Below are 22,766 nucleotides of genomic sequence, written 5' to 3'. Positions count from 1 at the left end.
GTGTCAGAAGTAGCATTGCCAGCAGGAGCAGGGAGGTGATCATCCCCCTGTACTCAGCACTGGTGAGGCCGCACCTCGAGTGCTGTGTTCAGTTTTGGGCCCCTCACCTCAAGAAAGACATTGAGGCCCTGGAACGTGTCCAGAGAAGGGCAACGAAACTGGAGAGGGGTCTGGAGCACAGGGCTTATGAGGAGCGGCTGAGGGAGCTGGGATTGTTCAGTCTGGAGAAGAGGAGGCTCAGGGGAGACCTTACAGCTCTCTACAGCTACCTAAAGGGAGGCTGTGAAGAGGTGGAGACTGGTCTCTTCTACTGTGTAACTAGTGATGGGGTGAGAGGGAATGGCCTCAGGTTGCACTAGGGGAGATTCAGGTTGGATGCTAGGAAAAACTTTTTCACCAGAAGAGAGTGGTCAGGCACTGAAATGTGCTGCCCAGGGGGGTGGTGGAGTCACCGTCCCAGGAGATGTTCAGGGAACATTTAGATGTTGTACTGGGGGCCATGGTTTAGTGGGAAATATTGGTGATGGGTGGACAGTTGGACTGCATGATCCTGGAGGTCTGTGTCAACCTTGGTGATTGTGATAATACTAAATTCTCATGTGGCAGTAAGGTGATTGCACAGTGCCTGTGACGTTCAGGAGTTCAATTAAATGGAACTTTTCCATTTGCATTTAAAACGTTTTCTTGTTGTAGTGTTAGTATCTCTTTTCTTCTTCCTCTTTTCATTTTAGCTTTTTATTTTTTAGTGCAAAGCATAAGCATGGTATATGAACATCAGGATGTAAAGCTAAGGAAACATTTGGATCCCTAAAAAAGATGCATCATCGGGTATTCTTCTGTTATTTAAGCTGATGCAGCGATGAGTTCTATATTGACTGTAAAACAAAATCTCTTTGTTTGTTCACAGAATTCGATGACTGCACTTATTGTGGCAGTTAAGGGTGGCTACACCGACTCGGTGAAAGAAATCCTGAAAAGGAACCCAAACGTGAACTTAACTGATAAAGATGGAAATACAGCTTTGATGATTGCGTCAAAGGAAGGGCATACGGAGATTGTGCAGGATCTTCTCGATGCTGGAACTTACGTGAATATTCCTGACAGAGTGAGTAAACTTTCTTACCGTTTAAATACCAGTGTATGGAGTGCAAATGTGTGGGTACGTTGTTTAATGTTTCTGCCACCCAGAGGTCTTTCCGTGTATTGCAGTGCTGCAGCTATTTGAAGTGGCTGCCGTAAGAGAGAGGAAGTAAAATCACTTTTTAAAATGAAACTGCTCCAAAAACTTTGTGCTAGTGTGCAGCTTTGGGGTGGTTTTTTTGTATATTAATATTCATGATCATGCTATTAAAATAGTAAACGGATACTGGAAATAATAATATATTTCTTTCAATGCCACCCCTCATCTTGAACATTTAAAAAACATTTTATTAGGGAAATTCCATATACAAGAGGAAGACTTCCACTGAGACACGTAGATGTGATGTGTAGATGCACTGTGTACCTCTGAGCAGCTAGAGTGAGAATTACACTGGCCACTCAGGCCTTTTTTCAGTTGCTTACATAGATATGCTTTGGACTGTTTGCAGTGCTGCCTTGAGTTCATTGTTTTCTGAAGTGGCAGAGGCAGCACTGCAGCCAAGGGCATAATAGAGGCTTAGATACCTAAAATTAGGTGCCTCTGTCAAGATTATGATTTTATTTCAGGGTAGTGACATGGTTTTAAGGTGTTATTATCCTAAATTGTGTTTCAGTCCAAAAGTGAATTCCTTGAGGGCTGCAGAGAGATGAGAAAAACTTCCTTGTATTTGTTGTGTAATTTTAAAAGGAGTTTTGGGTGCATTTTCCCATATTTCATGTCTCAGCTTTATGCATATAGTAGATGATTTTGTGCTGAGCTGCAGTGCTGCATTGGACAAAGACTTTGATCCGGACTACATACCAAGGCAAAACTTTAAACGTTTAAGAAAATATATTTAGAATCTCCCTTTCCACTTTTTCTTTAAGAAAATGCTGCAGCTGTGTATTCTTCTGTGCTTTTGGGAAGAATAAATGACAACTTACAGTGCAGATGCATTCCAAAATACGTCAGACAACAAGTAGTTCTAGTTTCAAACTGTAGAGTAGAATTTGAAAAAGGAAAATCTCTTGTTTGCCAGCCAGATGCATAATGGCTGCAGTTGATAGAGGACCTGCTACTGCTCAGGTTTATAACTGATTTCCACGTCTGTGATTTAGCTGTACTTTCATTTATTTTTCTTGTTCTGTGATAAAATAATTATTAAAGAAGTCATTTCAGGATTTCGCTTTCTGAAATGATGATGGATTCTTAAGTGTGTTAAAGTGAGAAGCCTTAAGCAAAACTGTAACTGTTTTACACTTTTGTAACTCAATTTACCACAGCAAAATAACTTTTCTTTCAATTAATTAGAACTGAAACCAGCCTTTGGCTTCTTTTCTCTCTTATGACAGAGTGTAAACTGGGTAGCAGTCAAATCTGTGCATATATATACACACACTCACTCACTCACTCCAGAGAAATCTTGAAAATCCTTTGTCATTTTTGAATGTCCAAAGAAGGCAGCCAACATTCCAGACTGACTTTAAAGAGGTTATTACTTATGGGGAGCAACTTTGTGTAAGGGCAGGTAGTGACGGGACAAGGGGAAGTGGTTTTAAACTGGAAGAAGGGAGATTTAGACTAGATATTAGGAATAAATTCTTTACTGTGAGGGTGCTGAGACACTGGAACAGGTTGCCCGGTGAGGTTGTGGATGTCCCCTCCCCTGGAAGCATTCGAGGCCAGGCTGGATGGGGCTGAGAGTACCCTGGTCTGGTGGGAAGTGTCCCCACCTATAGCAGGGGGTTGGAACTGGACGATTTTAAAGGTCCCTTCCAACCCAAACCATTCTATGATTCTGTGATTACCGTGAGTTTTAGTTGTCTTATGAACATAGAGAACAGCTGATCTTATTCCTCCCCATTAGTAGTTCAGGCTTTAGTTGTTTAAGATGGATATGCATTCCTTGGATGTTTGTTTTGCCCGTGAGTCTGTTATACTTAATCTCTTTGCAAAAAAAAAAAAAAAAAAAAAACAAAATATATGTACGGCTGTATATCTGTTATTTTCAGTCAGAGATTGAAAGTTTTGTTTTGGCTGTTCAGGTTTTTAATTTGTTTTTTTTTTTTTTTCATTTTTCTTTTAAAGAGTGCACAGGCACAATGTCTCTTTGGAGGCTGTCATTATTTTTCACGTTGGCTTTCTTTTTTTGCTGAACAGAGTTAATTCACCTTCAATATTCTTTCACAATTTTTCCAGAGCGGAGACACGGTGCTGATTGGGGCTGTTAGAGGAGGTCATGTTGAAATTGTCAGAGCCCTGCTCCATAAGTATGCTGATATAGACATCAGAGGTCAGGTAAGTACAACAGTGTACATGTCACATCCTCCTTAAATAGGTTGTGAATCTGGATATCAAACAATTATACTATGTGTCTAAAAACAGGGCTTTAAAAAGCTTTTCAAATTCTGCTCTATAGGGAGCTCAGCTTCCCATCGAATGGTAAAAATGTCGTGTTGCAGTGCAGTCTTAAAGACTGAGTGTATGTAACTGTGATGGTGTGCTAAGCATTAACTTTTAGCTGCTGTTCATAATGGTTGAAAAGCAAAGGGTGTAAGCAGAACTTACTCCACCAGCACTGCTGATGAAATAAAGGTTTAAACAGATCTAAAATAGTGTGAAGTATTTTAATACACTTAATATTCTGATATTTGGTACTTTTTATACTGCCAATAGGGGTATCATATCAACGTAGTATCAGTAATGCTAAGCCAGTTATGTCCCTGTATTTGATTGGTTCCCTCTTTAGCAAACTTCCTTGCTGCAACAAGCAGTTATTGGCAGTGGATTCTGTATTTTCTGCTTGCCCTTCCTTTCCGTTTTTGTCCTTTGTGTAGGGTTCTGTTTGTACTCTTCCAAAAGCTCTCTTAGCTGAGCTCAGCACTTTTATTTTATGTTCAGCTTGCTTTCTTCTGTGGTGTTCTGGAAGCATTGCTGAGTTCTGCCTGGCCTCCTAGCTCACGTGTTCTTTGTGCTCCATCCCCATGGATACTGAGAGCTCAGGGGAGACCCTGAGCAGATAGAAAGTGACTTTAGGGTTTTGTGAACTAGTGCTTGGGAAACGAAGAGGAGCTCAGGTGAAAGGCTTAGCTGTGAGCATCCAGTAGACCAGAGTCTGGCTTTGCAGCTGATGTTAGCAAGGAATCAGCTTCCCCACTCTGGTGTCCTGTTGGAAGCTCATGGCTGAGGAAGAGGTGACCTGAGAGGAAAGAAATCTCAGTGAGCAGGTTTGTTAAACTGGTGAGAAAGGCTTTAAAGTCAGTTTGCTGTGAAGCCCAGAAGTGAGAGAGGAAGAGCTGCAAATGAAAGTACGGGAGGGGCTGTAATGGCTGCTTAGAAGCAAGTTTGTGTTTAGAGACCTTTCTTGAAAATGCCTCTACGCAGATATGCCTCAAAAAGAAACTAGTTGCAGGGCAGTTGCCACTACAGGCTACAAAAAGGTGCGGTCAGAGGTTTCCTGGGTTAGTATGTGTTACTGGGGAGAGAGGAAAGAAAACATAATGTAAGGAGATTTGCAGCTGTCAACCTTTCCTCCTGCTTCAGTGATGTGTTGCGTGGCTGATCTGCATTCTGATGCTTTGTGTTGACCTTCACGTCTGTTTATAGCTTTCCAATGTGAATGTTGTTCTTTTGTTGTAACAACCAACCAGTCCACCGGTACAGTGGTTTTATTGGCTATGCCATAAAGATCTTTCTGAACTTTTCCTTTTTAAAGGCTCCATTAAAACGAGAACCCCTAAGCAAACAAAAAACAGAGAAACATAAATACTACGTAACAGAGGAAGAAAAAAAAGTTGTTTTATTTTGTTAGAAAATCTATGTATTTGAGTTACAACTGAAAACCCATGTATAGTTTTTGGAGACGTGTTTTGGAAGCTGTTTCAAGGCAGATTGGCTCTCTCAGGTTGCTAGAGCTCTCAAGATATTCTCTTCTGGTTTTTAAAATAGATTTTGTATTCTTTAGCCAGATTTCCCCACCAGGTTCCACTGGTATCAGTTAGAGTTGGTAGCATTTCCATTTGCCCTGAACTATACTAAAATTTGCTGATTTGTGTGCTGTTTTCAGTATAGTGATTGCATTTTATATTGGTTTTGAAATTAATCCTATTGTATTAAAGTGCTGCTTTTTTTTTTTTTTTTTTTTTTAGGATAATAAAACTGCTTTATATTGGGCAGTTGAGAAAGGAAATGCTACAATGGTGAGGGACATCTTGCAGTGCAACCCTGATACTGAAACGTATACAAAGGTAAGCATGAGAGTTTTGAGAGCACAATTTGCTTTGTTTAACATCTTCTCTCAATTCCCACGTGATGTTAAAATCACAGAAACTTACGATTTTTGGTATTATGAAGTATGAGTATCTTGGGTGCTGTTTAAAATAAATAACTTATTTTTTCCTTCTTTCTGAAATACACAATTTCTTTTCAGTGATGTTAATGTCCACTTGATCACTTGCTAACTGAAACTATGAGTATCTGCTCATACTTTACCTCAGCACAGCTGACACTATCAGCAGCAAGCTGGTACTGGGAAGTCTGAGAAGAGCCTTCTGGTGTTACTAAGCTTAGTTAAGTTCATCATTCAGTGAATGAAAAAAATATTATTTAAAAAAAAGTAGGGAAATGTTACGTACAGAAGTGATTTGCCTCTCCTCTCAAATATCTTTCATTGTATCTCTGTCCACTCTTTCTCTATTTGATGCTTAGCAGAAATGCATTCTGCACATGTGTTTTTTTGCTGCTGTTCAATCGATCTCTAGTAGTGTCTGTGATTCTTTTTTGAGCACAGGCATGCTGAAGGGTTGTTACCTGCAAAATAACATTTATTTAGAAAATTATCACATGGTAGGATTTGATTTGTTGCACTGTTGCTGCTTTTTGTTTGTTATTGAGTATACAAGGAAGGTTTAGTGTGTGTTTGTTTTGTTTTTAAATTGGGCTTTGCTTTTACTTTCAGGATGGAGAAACGCCACTTATCAAGGCAACCAAAATGAGAAATATTGAAATAGTGGAGCTTCTTCTGGACAAAGGAGCTAAGGTCTCTGCTGTAGACAAGGTAGAGAATATTTATGTGTTCATTTACTCAGTATATTTAATCGTTTTTGTTTTGCAACCAAATTCTAATGTGAACTGGTGAGGCTAAAACAGAAATAAGTTTTATTGCAGTCGTGTGGATGGAGATTCTGTGTCAGGAATAAGAATTTCACAGAGAAATACTGATCCTTAATATGCTCAAAAAAGAGTATAGATCTGGTTATGTTAATTGCCAGCCAGTCACTTTTTAATTTTGATTGTCAGCCACTAAACTAAGCAATGCCAAAGATGGATAACAATGATTTGTTACTGACCTCTCGTGTTACCTACTTTGGTAAACCTCTTCAGTACTGGGGTATTTATTTGATACTGTTGGCACCTCTTAGAACTTAGTCTTATATCTCAGGCACAGAAGAGGTATTTTGGATTTGGTGTAATAAGGAAACTTTAAAGTTTTTTTGAGAGATCTGTGCAGACATTGAAATAATTCTCCTATTCCATACAGGTCTCTGAATTTGCTAGCAGACACTTGTTTTCTAAGTAGAGACTGCGGTTTCCATGACCGTTGAAAGAAGATAATGCCTTAATGCATTATGAGGCCTTTACCTTTGCACTTGTGTTTTGTTTTGTTTTTAACTTTAGAATACTTCTTCAAGGGGGGAAAAAAGCTGACTGTAAGGTTTAATGCTATAAAGAGTTCCTTAAGGTGTACTGCGAGTACATAATGCGTTTGGAGGGATGTGGAATGTATTTTCTGTGTGATGGGACTTAGTAGGTCAGGTTGGTGGTCAAAAGTAATAATCCTGAAGATCTTCTCCAACCTAAATGATTCTCTGATTCTGTGACGTTGCCTTTTCATCTTACGAATTCATGTTAGGTATTACCAGTTGTTTTTCCTGACTTGCAGAAAGGAGACACCCCACTTCATATTGCTATTCGTGGAAGAAGCCGTAAACTTGCTGAATTGCTCTTGCGAAATCCAAAAGACGGTAGATTGCTTTATAGACCCAACAAAGCAGGGGAAACACCTTACAACATTGACTGCAGCCACCAGAAGAGTATTTTAACACAGATATTTGGAGCTAGTGAGTAGAAGTATTGGCCTAAAAGTGGTCAAACACGCCTTCTATTTTTAATCTTTGCACTGTGACATTGCATACTACACCATTTCTCTTAATCACTTTTACTGAAGTCTTGGTTACGTAGGAATTTTCTTTCATTTGCTGTCATTTTGTTGGAGGATTTGTAGTAAGCTCTAATAGTTTTGATAATTATATAATACATAGGTGATCAGCGTTCGTTCCAACAAGAATGTAACACCAATACTGCTGTGTTAATAACACTAATAATTTATATGAGAGGGTTATGCACACAAACATAGGTAAACCTGTCATAAATTTATGTATCAAAATTGTCATACTGATGGAATTTCTTAAAACAAAGCTTTGTAACACAGTATTTATTTTACAGGACATTTGTCTCCCACGGAATCTGATGGTGACATGCTGGGTTATGATCTGTATAGCAGTGCTTTAGCAGATATTCTAAGTGAACCTACCATGCAGCCACCTATTTGTGTGGGCTTATATGCTCAGTGGGGAAGTGGAAAATCTTTCCTGCTCAAGAAACTAGAAGGTAAAATTTGATGCACCCTTTTCTTGTGGCTTCAGATACACCTATGGAAATCATCACATTGGTGTTGATAGCTTTTGCAGCAGCCATTGGTTCATCTAGTGCTGTATCTGATCTGTGTACCACACCATAAATAAAAAGCAGTGTGCATTTTTCGTTTTTTGAGTGTGATGTTCATTAACTCCTGTGTATTCAGAAAGCTTTTCAGCATTTCTTTCCTGCTTGTTGTTCATCTTTTCATTGTGTGGATGAAAACTTCTTGCACTCCTCTTTGAAGAGGAGTTATAACTATATAACCATTATAACTATGAGTTAAGTTTCCATTGGTTTTGGTCAATATTAGGGAGAAGTTAGTGTAGGAAAAAATATCTTCAATAAATGAGGGTCTGTATAATGATTTCTGTGCCTTTTGGTCTAGAATGGTTTAACATGTTTACTGGACTTTGTTTTTCAGATGAAATGAAGACTTTTGCTGGGCAGCAGATTGAACCTCTGTTTCAGTTCTCCTGGCTGATTGTGTTTCTCACACTTTTGCTCTGTGGAGGTTTGGGTTTATTGCTTGCTTTCACAGTGGATGCAAAGCTTGGAATAGCAGTGTCACTCAGCTTATTAGCAGTGCTCTACATTTTCTTCAGTAAGTCTGTTTTTATGTATTTTCTGATGGCTTTTGCTAAATATCTATTTTTAGCATTAGTTTCTGTTTTGTAGACAAACTTTTAGAGGAAAACCTGATTCTGTGGGAAGTAAGACCTCCTTTGACCCTTTTCTTGTGTTGTACTTTGTGAGAAGATGTTCTTGAAAACAGACAAAACCGTGCATATTACCTTCACTACGTTGCTGTTACCTTTCTCATTTCTGGCCGTAATTGTTGAAATTCATTGAACTTCACTCTCTATCTGTATGTGAACTTCATGATTCCTTCCAGTTGTGAATTTCCACTAAAACAGACTTTTTTCCTTCTTCTAGCTGTAATTTATTTCGGTGGTCGAAGAGAAGGTGAGAGCTGGAACTGGGCCTGGGTACTGAGTACAAGACTGGCAAGGCACATTGGATACTTAGAGTTGCTTCTGAAACTCATGTTTGTGAACCCACCAGAGTTACCAGAGCAAACCACTAAAGCTTTACCTGTGAGGTTGGTTATTTCACTTGCTTAGTCTGGAATGAAAAATTCAGATTCGCTCTGGCGCTTTCCAGACTGTGTGTATTAATGTGTGTGCATATTGTCCTGTGTAAAGCTGTTATGATTCCTGTTGGGAGAGCAGCCATGAAGGCTGATGCGAGTAAATTCTTGAGGGTGTAAAGATCAAGAAACTACTCTGTCAAATTACTGTTGCTACTCTGTGCCAATGTCAGTGGAAGGTACTGCTTTTTGGTGGTGATGTGTAGTTGTGTTGTTGTTTGTTTAATTAATTTGTGACAGAGAAAGTAAGAAGTTAGTAGTGGGCTATACCAGGGAGTTATGCTTGATGCTTATTTCACTGATTATTGTTGTTAGGATATCTTTCTAAGACCTTTTTTGTTTTCTTGCAAGTAGAGCATCAAGCTGCTCAAAGCTTGTAGCGTATTGTAAGCCACAAAAGTTTAACTGTGTTTTGTGGTTTTATATACCGCTGTCGTTTAGAAGCTGTTAATTTAGCCCAGTGGTGCTTTTATGTGATGTTCTTCTGTATGTTTTTTGATCTGCCATGAATATTTGATAAATGTCAGAATGTGACTTCAAAAGTACTTGTTGACATTATTCTCTGGGGTTGTGAAGATATTTTTGTTTTTACTGCTGTCTGAGCTGCCATTATTGCTGTCTTCGTTTTTATCTTTTTTAATAAGTTTTGGAGTAGGAAGTGGGCCAAAAAAGAAGTTGATAATGGGACAAATAAGTATGTAATTTTATGTTAGAGATTTAAAAAAAGAAGTATTTTAAATGTTTTCCCACTTGGATAAACCAAATAAAAGAAATCTTTCAGCTACTGATATGCAGGAAGATTTTTGCCTTGGTGATCTGAAACTATTTCAAGCTTTCCAAAGTATATAACATCTATGTTTTTTTTTCCTCTTTCAGATTTTTGTTCACGGACTACAATAGACTGTCCAGTGTAGGTGGAGAAACTTCATTGGCTGAGATGATTGCTACCCTCTCTGATGCATGTGAAAGAGAATTTGGTTTCTTAGCAACAAGGCTATTTCGAGTTTTCAAGACAGAAGATACGCAAGGTTTTTATTACCTGAGTGGTATTTCTGATTATACCATTTCAGTGCACAGTTATTAGGGGTTCTGTTCCTCATAGGAGAAGCTCTTTTTAGAAACTGCTGTAATCATGCGGAAGGAGAAATTCTCTTCATTGTCTTGGAGAGAAAAATGCTCTGTGTTCTTTGTTTATCTTGATTTTATTAACAAATATGGTAAGATGAAATGAAGTATTTTTACTTGATCCAAGTGGGAGAAACTTTTTCTGTCCCATCTGCAGATTGCTGAAAAAAATATGCAGAACAGCGTATGATGCTGTGAGGTAAAGGAGAATTTTCAGTTCGTAGAAAACTTATTGCTGCTTAGAGTTCAGTTTCTCCTCATTTAGGCTTGAATGTATCACACAGAGGAATCTCACAGATTCCTCTCACAGGAATCTGTTGTCCTTAAATGAAATATTTCTTCTATATTCTTCAGGGTGGAAGACGCATCCTGTGTGCCAAACACAACTTGCTCTTCATTATTCTTTCACAAATTCACTGTATGTCCTTTATCAAACTGTTGCATGGATTTTTTTTTTCTCTCTTGTTTCTGTATTAGACATTCTCTAGTTTGTCTCCTTCATTGAAGCTCTCCTTAACTTCAGCTTTTATGGTGCTGTAATTTCACTGAAAGCAAGGTTTGATTTAGTGCTGGTTCTTGTGATAAGCTGCAGTAATTGCCCATTCCCCTTCACCTGTCCTACCTTAGTCTTGTGTTCTTTGGCTCTGCTGCCTTCTTGTGCTCTTTCTAATTCTGTATTTGATCTTACAAAACCTCTCCAAGTCTCTAGATGTTCACAGACATTCCATATGGTTTTCTTTTCCTTATCTTTAACGTCTGTTATGTCTCTACACTCGCAGACACATTCAGTTGCCATTTCTTTGTTGATTTGTAAGTCCCCCTGTAATCCATTCCTGTCTCTTTCTATTTAGAGGAGACTTACATCCCTACTTATATTCACTTCTACACATCTTTATCTGAGCCGTTACTCTTTGCTTCTTGCACTCCAGTCCTGTCATTGTGCATTTCTGTTGCTTTGTACTGCATCACAAACCTGTCATCTTATGTCAGTAATGGGAAAGACCTTTCCAGCTTAAACCCTGGTCTAGAGTGTCGTATGTGGTCTGAAATTCTTTCAGAATAGTTTTTTTTTCATTGAAGTTAAAATATTGATTTTTTTTTTTTTTTTTTTTTTTTTTTTCTTTCATCATTTTCTGTTAGACTGTTACTGTATTCTGTTCTTTGACATGGACAAGTGTTGAATTTCTCTGCTCATACAGTTCCCAAAGGCAGAAGGTGCTGTTTTGGTTAAAACAACAAAAAAACTGTTTCTTAAATTGCTAGGTCTGCTGATCCGACAACTGCCGTGTTCTCTTGTCTATTCCTTATCAACCCTGGATAAGTCAGCCTTCTCTGAGATCTTGTGGTCACCTGCTCTTTATGTACTCTGTGTATGTGTTAGCATGCAGAAAAGGGTGAGGCTAGAGCTTCAATCTCAAATTGTGGCTTGCATTTTTGAGTCATTTCTCCAATGGAAATGTTATTGGGTTACTTAAAGATTGGATTTCTGTTCAAAACCAGTTAGTTACTTCACCATTTGCCTAGAACTTGTAGAAATACACTTAACTGAGGGATGTCATAAAAGGGCTGATACTACTGGTGTGAAAGCTGCTTAATGAAGGTTGTTTCAATCCGCTATGGATTTCTTGAAACAAACTGAAGGTTAAAAATTCTCTGCTTTATGATTTCCAAGATTTTTTAGCAAATTTAGGTGATTTTTTTTTTTTACTTTTGTAACTGAATTGTAAAAGTGCACTAACCTTTGGTGCAAATTATTGTAAGAGGTGTGCAGGTTAATATATTATGAATTTACCTGTAATGACATCGTATGTTCATTGTAACAGCAAATACTTGTTTTCTAGGTAAAAAGAAATGGAAGAAAACATGCTGTCTCCCATCCTTTGTGATTTTCCTGTTCATATTGTCTTGTGTTGTTTCTGCGGTTGCCCTGCTGGCGATTTTTAATGTAGAGCCAACCAACATGACAGTGAATGCTATTCTTATCTCAGTCACGTGTGTTGTTGGTTTGGCCTTTATCTTGAATTGTCGCACGTGGTGGCAAGTGATGGATTCAGTTTTGAATTCTCAAAGAAAACGTCTTCACCATGCTGCCTCCAAGCTTCACAAGCTGAAAAGTGAGGGATTCATGAAGGTAAGTGTTTGTGTGAATTAGCCTTTAAAAGACGTGAACCCAACCCCCCCTAACTTACTTTGGTGATGGTGAGACTAGAAAGAATAACTTCTTAAACATTCTAAAGGTGAGCAACCAAGGCTAAGGGTAATTTGTTACTTTAAAGCAGAGCAGGCTGTGCTGCTGTATATTTCAGTGTGACTGGAAGAATGAGTGTTTTGGAAGAGAGATTTCTAGGACTCTTGCACTTCTGGGAGGAATTCCAGTTTTTATAAGCATTCATTTTTGTAAACTTACTGAAGTATTTTTGGGATAAGTAACAATCTGTCAAAGAAATCAGGTGCATTTTTTTGAGACTTAAGTGTTATAATAATGTCTTTTCCTTCTCTGCTTTTCCTTTTTTTTTTTTTTTTTTTTTTTTTTTCCCTTAGGTTTTGAAATGTGAAGTGGAGCTGATGGCCAAAATGGCAAAAACCATTGACAGCTTCACTCAGAATCAGACCAGACTTGTTGTAATTATTGATGGATTGGATGCTTGTGAACAGGACAAAGTTTTACAAATGCTTGATACCGTGAGTTGGATCATTATACAGAGATGAGCTCTGGATTCTCTCTTCCATAGATGATTCAGATTCATCCACTTATTGCATTTTCTTTAGAATGAAAGCCTGTATACAGAGTCTCTGCTGTGCTGTAGTTATTTTTAAACGTTTGTGTGCAGAAGCATAGCTGTAACACTAAGAGGAGCAGCTTTCAGAAGTTGGAAACTGCATCTTAGTGGCACTGCACATGTTTGTAAGTGCGAATGTTTTGAAATCAGCGGGTGCCAATTATTAGAAAACTGAGATCTTTTTGTAACAAACGTACATTGTTTGAAGAGGTTTTGGTTGTTTCTGAAGTGCTTCAGACGATAAATACTTACAGGGTAAATATTTCAGGGACTGTGACATTGCTGCATAATATTTTCTTGCTAATGACTTCTGTTTTAAGTGCTTCTGCTAATGTGTCAAGTATGCTTATGGATGGTATGTCCATAGATATGTCATATCGAAGAAACTGACATCTTTGTCTGTCCCTGGTTCTCTATCTAGGACAGAGTGTAAAATGTTGAATCAGATGTTCAGATGACTGACACTTAATACTGGGCTTACTGTCTCCTTTCTTACAGGTGCGAGTCTTGTTTTCAAAAGGCCCATTTATTGCTATTTTTGCGAGTGACCCACACATAATTATAAAAGCTATTAACCAGAATCTCAACAGTGTTCTACGTGACTCAAACATAAATGGACATGATTACATGCGCAATATAGTCCATTTGCCTGTTTTTCTGAATAGCCGAGGGCTTAGTAATGCAAAAAAACTGATGGTGGCTTCGACAACCAATGGGGATGTTCCTTACACAGATAATGCAGGTAAAGTTATGCAGGAGAATAATGCTGAGGTTACAAAAACGGTGGTAAAATCTGTTTCCTGGAACGAGCTAATTAAATAATTTGTAGATTATTAATGTTATTTTATAATGCAGTCACATGCACACGAGTGAATAACAAAAGAAAATGCTTTTTTTTTTTTTTTTTTTTTTTTTTTTAACCTGGCAGGATTGCATGAAGAGATTGACAGAAGAGTTTCTCAGAACAGCCTTGGGGAGATGACCAAGCTTGGCAGCAAAACAGCTCTCAATAGGCGGGTGAGAGATGTTATACTAAATGGTCCAGTACTGGTGATAGGGTTTTTCTTTCTTATTCTTTTCTCATTTTCTTTTATGTATTTAATGGCATCAACTTTGAAGACTTGTCAAACTATTCCTTGGAAGTTAGGATGGTATGATCTATATAGGAGAACTATATTCCTAAATCAGCAGACTGATTTTTTTTAATCAAAGAAGAAAAGCTGTGCTTGTTCACTTAAGTGTTCTTTTCCACAAAGCTTTATGTTCAGAAACTGGTGGAATGTTTAAGCTTTCTATGAATGCTGAAAGATACAGCATGCTATTTATGTGTTACATCAGATGTTATGTACCTAAGTCAGTTAAATTCAGCTAAATATTTTATGGTATTTCAGCCTCACAGTTGTATTTACTCACAGGGTTTTTAACTTGATATTGAAGTAAAATTATTTCAGTTTCAAATACCTAAATTACTTTGTTACCTATCAGTACTTCCTGCTCTTGTGTGTCGCCACCAGGATACTTACCGAAGGCGCCAGATGCAGCGCACCATTACTCGCCAGATGTCCTTTGATTTGACCAAGCTTCTGGTTACAGAGGATTGGTTCAGTGATATCAGTCCTCAGACCATGAGAAGATTACTGAACATAGTTTCAGTGACAGGTAAGCGTTGCACTTGTTTTCCTGTGGCATGAAGGCAAATGCCAGCTTTTTTTTGGAAGGATTCTGTTGTTTTACCTGTTCCAGGCTTTGTGTTCTGAACGTTTGAGTAGGAAGTGGACCCCTGTAGAGGATAACCTTTATTCAGCAGAAACAAGTGGAATAAACAGTATTACCTGTATAGGACTAACTGGAAAACTTCAGGGATTCGTGGATCAATCAGATGTATTGTCTTAAATATTAAAAATATTTTAACACTATTTGACATCACAGTTTTTATGGGAAATATGTGTTAAGGGACCTCACCAAATGATGAATGGTAGTGTGCTGTACAGATAGATAACTAAGTGAATAGTAGTGTGTTTTGAAGGAAAAGGGCACTGTTCTTGTGTTTTAACAGTCCTAGTATTAATCGGATTATTACAAGTTCTGAGTTAAGTATGAAAATAGGATTTCTAAACTTAGCATGCCTAATGAAATTTGAGTGCTGGGAAGACTGATACTCTCCTATCCTACCAGCAATACTAACAATAATGTATTATGTTCAGTGACCTGTCTTTCTAGGGTAACATTTAATGCTGAAGTAAAAAAATCTTGCACTGATCTAATTAATAGAAGAGTCTCTCTTATTTTTCCTGTTGGTCTTTACGTCTAGAGATGATTTATGTGTGAAAGCAGAGCTAAAATTCTAAGTAAATACACCATCTCCTCACACTGTCGTTATCGTTGGCAAATTCTAGTACAAATGTGGAAGTACAACAAAATCACAAACTTAGATGTTTATAGTAATAAAATACTGTAAAAACAAGCAGAAGATACCCTGGAAGAAAACTTTGTGCAGTAACTTGTGATTATAAACGATGTCATGAAGCACTCCAAGAGCAGAGCCTTCAAGCTGTACATTAAATGTCATCTCACCAATAGGAATGCAGTTCTGTAAGGAAAAGTTGCTAAAACTTATTAACTTGGTTCACTCATCTTTTTTCTGTCTTCTAAAATGAGCTTTATTTGTAATTCATACCTTGTCTTATTAACTGAAAGCCATTTTTTATTCACAGCTTTGAAATTCACTTCTTTGACTGATAAAGATGGCAGTTCTGGTTATTTCTTCTGACTGTGTTTTGTATCCCAGTGCACAAAAGATCTTTCACCACGTTAGCATGAGTTTTGTGAACTTCTGTATTTAGTTTTGTTGAAGTTTACCTGTAACAGAATGAGAACATCAACTTCAGCTCCAAGCTAAAAGTTATAATGCCGGAAAGTACTTAGATCAGGATGAGGGACATAAGGACATACATAACTGTTACTTTGGAGGGAAGGGAGAGGTTGAGGAAGGTATCTTTGGAAAGGGGGAAAAAAAAGAAAAACCAGCCAACATAAAAACACCTGTGTTTCTTTTTTTCTGTTTTATTAGGTCGCTTATTGAGAGCAAATCAAATCACCTTCAATTGGGATAGGCTTGCTAGTTGGATCAATCTCACAGAGCAGTGGCCGTATAGAACGTCGTGGCTCATACTGCATCTTGAAGAGACTGAAGGTGTTCCAGATCAACTGACTTTAAAAACCATCTATGAGAGGTAGGTGGATGGTATGTAGTTTGAATGATTAAAATAATCATTGCAGATGATTATTGGGGTATTGTGGCTTTCAAACAGCGACGCAGTTGTAATTGAGAATTCCTACGGTCTAACTCTCTTCTGTTAACTTCTGGCTACTTGTAAAATGACTTTCATCACCATTTAATGCACCATGCATTCTTTGTGTTAAAACCAAAGGATAGTATACTGGAATTCTTTTACAGGTAACTGTATGTTTATTTCTTGATCTAACTTTCATCTCTACAGTGGTCAAGCTAAGTTTATCTAGTTAGACTTCAGTGCAGATTCTGGTTTCTACAGACTGCCTTTACTCAAAAAGATCTCTGCAGTTTTGGTGCTCTGTTAATGATGTGCTCAAGGATGTAGTATTCTTTTTACTGAAGTTAGAGTGTGAAGGTGGAATGTGAGCTCTTTCTTGGTCACTGATGCAAGTTGCTGTCTGTAAGTGCTATCTACATATTGCTTCTGAGAGCAAGAGGTGTTTCCAGTGAACGTCCCTGTCTGGATCTGCGCTGCTTGTGTGAAAGGAAATGTGGATAGCGAGAAGCGACCTGGTGGCAGTAGGATGGTAGAATTGTCATTTTCTGATTGAATAAGATGACAAATACTGCAGTCTCTTTATTTTTAACACAGATTTTCAATTCCAGACCAGTTGGTATGAGAAAAATCCGCAGAAGTACAGATAATGTCTCATATCAGACATTTTTCTTCAATGCTACTGAGGGAAAACCTCAGCTGTCTTTCTTTTTAAAGTTATGAAACAGATTTAAATTAAGCCATATTAGGGCCAAACTGTTGGATGATTGTGTCCTGAGAAAGAAATGCAGTCTGTGCTACTATTTCTGAAAGATTTTGACACTGTATCTAAGCAAAACTTTTTTTTATGGATACAGATTCTTCAGCTTTTTTTCATTCCTTGTCACCTGCATCAAGGGAATGTCAGGCTGGGCATTAGGAATAGGTGCTTCACCAGAGGATGGTGGGCATGGAACAGGCTCTGCAGGGCAGTGGGCACAGCCCCAAGCTTCTTTCTTCTTTCTTCCAGCTTAAGATATTCTGTAATTCATTGCTTAACAGCAGAGGATATTGTCAAGTAATTGTTGTTGGGCTTCTGCTGACAGTTTTGGAACAACTTTTTTAATTGCACATTATTTAGTCTGTTTCATGCAATCCCATTTGTACTGGTAAAGAGTAAACATGGGAGATTCTTACTCTGAAATAAATATGTTAGCACATCCTTTTCATTAATTCAAATTCCAGTTTATTTCTTCACCCTGTTGATGACTTGCACATGCTTGCTTAACTCTCTTGCTTGAGAGATCTTAATCTTCATATTGAGTTCTCTTGTAGCGAGGCATCCATTAGGATGTTGGGATATTATTAATCTCTTAGGAGGTATGTTATTTTCCTAGAAAGCCTGTATGAAGTCTTTGCATTAATAGCTACTAACATATACCTGAAGTTAGTTTGAGGTTCTCATTAGTACCCTTTGATTAATTAGCATCAGCAGTACTAAATCACTTAGGAATGAACAAAGTCCAGTGCTGTCTTCAAGAAATACCAACCTATTTGATGTTTCTGAGGAGCTGAAGGGAATATTAGAGACCTGAATTGTTCTCAAAAAACATTTACTAGTGATTCCAGTGTAACATGAAATCTGTAATAAACCAACTTGAGGGGAAGGAAAGAACAGGCACGACTGAATGCAGAAGGCTTATTCTGGTTCTGGATTATTAGTTGTTAGCACAGACACTTGAATGGTTGCCAGTGTCAGGGTTTATTAGTTCAGCGTGGAGAAGATGCATGAAACCTACCATGCAATTTTGCCTCTTGCAATGCGAAGCGCATCTGGAAGTAGTATTGCCACTTGAGTAGCTTGCAGATTCGTAACATAGGCATTAATAAACTGATTTATAAGTTTATGGTGTTTAAAGGGTCTGTAATGTGAAGCAACAGTGAAGAACCCTGTGCCATCTCTTGGCTAAATCAAACAAAACCTGCCATAATGACACCCTCACTCCATGCTTAGGAAGAGAGTTGATGCACCTCTTGCACTCTTCTGTTGAACCTGTGTAAGGAACTAGATTTACAGCTCTCGTGATATAGTGACAAAGCTGAGATCTGTCTGATGATTTGGGCAATTGTGTTCACCATGTGCTGAGCATGAAGAGGTCTGTGAACTCTCCTCTTGGATTACCTGAAGCTCTGAAACTTCTGTTTTATTCAAAATAGTCCTTTCAGCGTATAGCAGTGTATTACTGCTCTTCAGCTACAACTGTTTGAAGTAATTTGGCTTGAATATCTACTCCTGTATCAATTCAAAATAGAGTATTTAATTTAGCTCCTCTTTTAGAGCTGCAATCTCTGTTTTCTTAGGTTTTCTAGTTGATGGAACAGCTTTCCCATTTGGAGTGCCATGAATAGATACCAGATTTCTGTACTTATATAACTTCTACTCCTGTACTGAGTGCTTGTTACTTCTTCCCTGGCTTTTATTCTGGAAGGAGTTATTTGAAAATGTTTTGGTGCTTTAGAACAGGAACCAGAATATAATTTTCCTAGCATTGGATAGTTTGCATCAGAATGCTTTTTTACTGTGGCAGTGCACATTTTCTTTGGTTTTGATGTGTTTCTGAGCTGTAAGTGCGTGAGGAGAGATGGCTGCTTGGACACCTCCTTTGAAGATGGCAGTTTCAGAGATTCCTTTTTATATGTGGAGTTTTCAACTTGTGATTGCTTCCCCCCATGTGAGGGCTTTGATGGCACAGTCCTGTCCAGCATTTGGTCTCCCTTACAGTGATTGACCCATCGGGTAGGTGTGTTATAGGTACCCTCAAATGAAGTTCACAGAGTTGCGACAGGTACTTCAGGTGTGCATGGAGGGTGTGACGAGAGGTGACAAACCCATTGTACAGCTGAAACAGCACGGCTGTTTCTGGAGGCAGGCAGCTCCCAGCTGTTCCCCGCCAGCAGTTGGTGCCGGCAGGTGGCACTCGCGCGGTGCCGTGCCTGGCTCATGGAGCTCTGCGCTCAGGTACAGCATCAGGGATCTTTTCCACCAGGTGCTTTGTTTTTCAGTGTTGATTCAAAGAATAAGCAATGCAGAAGGTATGGCTGAAATGAAAAGAATCAAGTAGTTGAGCGTCAAGAAATGGAAGAATAAAGTAGCCTGCCTATGCAGTTTGCAGATAATGTAGTAAAGGGAGAGCCGTCTGCTGTCACATCGCAGTGCTGTCTGTTACAGTTACAGAACACTGAACTAAGACAACTGAAAGCTGTTCTAGAACTATTCATCAGTTCCTTAGTGAAGCTAAAGTGGTCACCTCCTGTACCTTTCACTTGGGTAGTGCTGTGCCGCTGCTGGCTGCTGGCAGCACATTGCAGGCTAATACCTGCGAGTGCTGAGTACTCAGAGCAGTGTGGGAGCCCGGAGCTGCAGTGTTCCTGGGGGAGAAGATATCAAACTGATTTTTGAGTAAATATACCTGTAGCTCTTCGCTTCCAGATAAACTAATACATTCTTTTCATGAATGATTGCTAGAGAATAAATTTGCTAGTGCGTTTTCTGTAGGTACTGTGTAGACTGATGTGAAGGACTACTAATTAGTATCATTCTGTTGGGAGTAATGTGTCCTTACTGTCCCATACTTCTCAGAGATGGTAAAACATCAGATATTGCACAAGCAACGTTTTCCTAGGATCTTCTTAAAATAAAATTAAAATGAGCATCACTTTGCAATGTCTCTGTGGGCAGACTTTGTGAACTGATGCTGCTTGCTTATCTCTTAGTAACAGGTAGACATTCTGTGTTATAGTTCTTTCTTTAGTAGATGGAAATAAGCCCATGCTTTTCAATTATGTCAAATTTTGAAAACAAATAGTAAGTCTGCGTTGTTCACTCTTTGTATCCAGATTCTGGAAAAAATGTCTTTAATCTTCGTACTTTCTTTAACATGCCATTTCATCTCACTTGTGTCCTCTTATTTGCCAGCATTTCTCTTTGCTGGTATGGATCTCTTTGTTCAGCCTTCTGGTTGGTATACTTAGTAGCACCAGTATTTACTCTTTAGATCTTGGCTGTTGCCTTTCCAAGTGTTCTTTTGCCAACAGGTTTTTCATGCAGGCTTTCTCCTTGCAGGGTTAAGCTCCCTATTCTGATTTCTCATCTATTGCGTCCTCCTTTCCCCTTGGTGTTCACGTTGATCTGTGATCATTAACCGTGTCTTTTGTCCAGCTCTGGTTTCATTCATTTTATCATGTTCTTTTTGCATTCATTATTGTAGCATACACTTAGTATTTGTCTCTATTTATGTTGTGCTGAGTTCTCTTCTGTGTTACTGTAGAATCTCCCTAATGTCAGTTCTGTGTAATGCCAAAATGGCTTGTAGAAATTGCAGAAAGCAAACGTTTGTAACCCTGAAGGGGAGCAAAATCCTTGAGTGTTCTGTAAATGAAGTTGCCACAGTATTAAGTTGCCAGATTAAAGCAAGTTTTAACTGAACATTTGCAACTGATACTTTTCACACTTGTAAACTAGCCAGCAATGGGAATCTGCTGTTGTGAAGACTACATAAAATATCCGTGACACTAGAAAGAATATCAGTGCCAGATCTAAATAAAGGATATATTGGGAAAAGCAGAGTGGCTTTTGAAGAGAGAAGATATTTTTCAAGAGTATGAATTTTTCAACAGAGTCAATGAACATGTGAAGAATGTGATGTAATGTCTTGAAGTTTCAGAAGTTTTAAGCAAGATCCTGAGAACATTCACATGTATTAAAACTTAGGGTAATTGCAGGCAAGATTGTTTGAGGAAAGCAGAAGAGGGAAGCAAAAAGGAGGAGTAAGAGTCCCATGAGAAACTCCCTCTCTGACTGAGGGAAAAGATGCAATATGGAGATTTAATTGGGACAACTGTTTCACAGAGGGTTGCAGAAGTAACAGTGAGCAAATTGCAGATGCAAGTCATTGTGGATATGTCTGTCTTAACCTACTGGGGAAAATGATCTCATCTGTGAGGCTACTAATGTAGTTGTGGTCTGTGGATCTGCACCTACAAAGAACATTCACAGATTCATTGCTGACAGATGAAAAAATACATTCAGTGCTCAACAGCAGTCAGAAAAGGAAATTGTGTCTTTAGGATTTATCATCAAAGAGATGAAAGAAATTATTGTATTAAACATATCTGTGGTGCCATCTACATTCTGAACACTGTGAGATTCTAGTCAGTGTATTTCAGAATGGATGTACCAACATCGACAAGATCTTAGAGGATGAGAAGAGCCCTAGCTTCACTTCAAAATTTTTCTATGAATATCAACACAGATCTTTTTTTTCCTTTTTCTCATGCTGTGAAGAATTTTGGTTTCCTTTGTAAAGAATGCTTTCTCCTTTGTTTCAGATTCTCAGGTTTTCCTCAAGACTGAGACATTTGAATCGTATTTCCCCCAAAGATATTGGTTAAGCATTTCAGTTTGAGGATCTGAGTGCTAACCATCTTGCTTCGTTTTTTTTTCTTATACTTTCTAATGTTTAGGGCAGTAAAACAGTGATTAGATATTAACACCTTCTCAATTAAAAATATTGATGTTAAAGCCAGTTGTACAAGGGCAATGTGTTCTCATCCCTTTTCTTCATTAAGTTTATTCACTAAATGAGATCAAACTGCTGAACGTGTTTTCTTGTTTGTATCCTTACCATAGAAGGAGCTGCATCTGTAATGCTTTGTCTATTGGAAGCTGCTCTTAGAAGTCACTGGAGCGATTTTGAATCAATCTTGCTAGTAGGCCTTTGTCCCTGTGAGCTCTGGAGGTGTCAATGAGAGACGCTGCAGCTGTGAGCTAACCAGTTCTCTTCTAGATATGGTGGCTTTACCAGTCTGTCGCTTGTTATGGCTCTAGTAGCTGGACTGCCTTTATGGGTTAGAGTCTGTTCCGTGTGTTAAGATTTACACAGACGGAAGTGGAACTTCAGGCATTTGTTAGCCTCTTGAGTTCAAGAGAAGGATTCAGAAAAATGACTAAGCAACCTTGTAAACACTAGAAAAACTTTGGGTGTCTAAATTTTTACCCCTGAAGTTCCTGTAGGCAGAGGCCTAAACTGAGTCTTGTGTTTTTCCTTGCACCTGAAGCTTATTCAGGATCATTGAGAGTCAGTAATTGAAGCTCTTTAAAAAAAAAAAAAAAAAAAAAAGTGCACAAATAAATGTGGTTTGAATGTGTTTACAAAAGGAGGAAAAGATCAGATTCAGCACAAATCACAGCAGCTAAGGTTACTTCAATTAAAAAAAAAAAACACGTGGAAGAGAGAGGTGGCGATGACTGTTTTATATGATATTCTGTGTGTGAAGTTAATGCTGCTCTGTAAGAACTTGTTCATGGTCATGACTGGATGCAACTGTGGATAGAGTATTTACCCTGTAACTATAATTTGATAGATACATGGTGTTTTCTGCTCTCTTGTGCAGTTAGGATCTAGGTTACTTATCTAACTGAATATAATTCTAGCCATTACGTGGTGAAACACGTAAAGAGGAATACAGCTGGTGTATCTAAGGAGACTGTCCTGAAGGAGACCATGACTCACTCTGTTAATGCTTGAGAGAAGAGAGTTCTTGTCCCCAGAATTGACTTTACATTT

General features: G+C 38.4%; 1 protein-coding gene across 6 annotated transcripts in view; it reads left to right on the top strand.

Moving 5' to 3' along the window:
* The window catches only part of KIDINS220 (kinase D interacting substrate 220), a gene marked incomplete at both ends in the record, with an annotated part of 53,718 nt that overhangs the window by 5,982 nt on the left and 24,970 nt on the right, over positions 1-22,766 (top strand). For all 6 annotated transcript variants that reach the window (XM_079550780.1, XM_079550779.1, XM_079550784.1 and 3 more), the window contains 15 exons: positions 908-1,105; positions 3,320-3,418; positions 5,269-5,367; positions 6,078-6,176; positions 7,062-7,239; positions 7,625-7,789; positions 8,241-8,420; positions 8,753-8,918; positions 9,843-9,994; positions 11,933-12,222; positions 12,633-12,773; positions 13,370-13,613; positions 13,800-13,888; positions 14,386-14,530; positions 15,942-16,104. In XM_079550780.1, coding sequence (XP_079406906.1) covers positions 908-1,105; positions 3,320-3,418; positions 5,269-5,367; positions 6,078-6,176; positions 7,062-7,239; positions 7,625-7,789; positions 8,241-8,420; positions 8,753-8,918; positions 9,843-9,994; positions 11,933-12,222; positions 12,633-12,773; positions 13,370-13,613; positions 13,800-13,888; positions 14,386-14,530; positions 15,942-16,104 — 2,408 coding nt within the window. The remainder of the gene's footprint in view (positions 1-907; positions 1,106-3,319; positions 3,419-5,268; positions 5,368-6,077; positions 6,177-7,061; positions 7,240-7,624; positions 7,790-8,240; positions 8,421-8,752; positions 8,919-9,842; positions 9,995-11,932; positions 12,223-12,632; positions 12,774-13,369; positions 13,614-13,799; positions 13,889-14,385; positions 14,531-15,941; positions 16,105-22,766) is intronic.

Source organism: Tetrao urogallus (genome assembly GCF_951394365.1).
Source record: "Tetrao urogallus genome assembly, chromosome: 2".
Lineage (NCBI taxonomy): Eukaryota > Metazoa > Chordata > Aves > Galliformes > Phasianidae > Tetrao > Tetrao urogallus.
The sequence above is the reverse complement of the archived record's forward strand: the minus strand, read 5'-3'. Positions and strand labels throughout refer to the sequence as shown.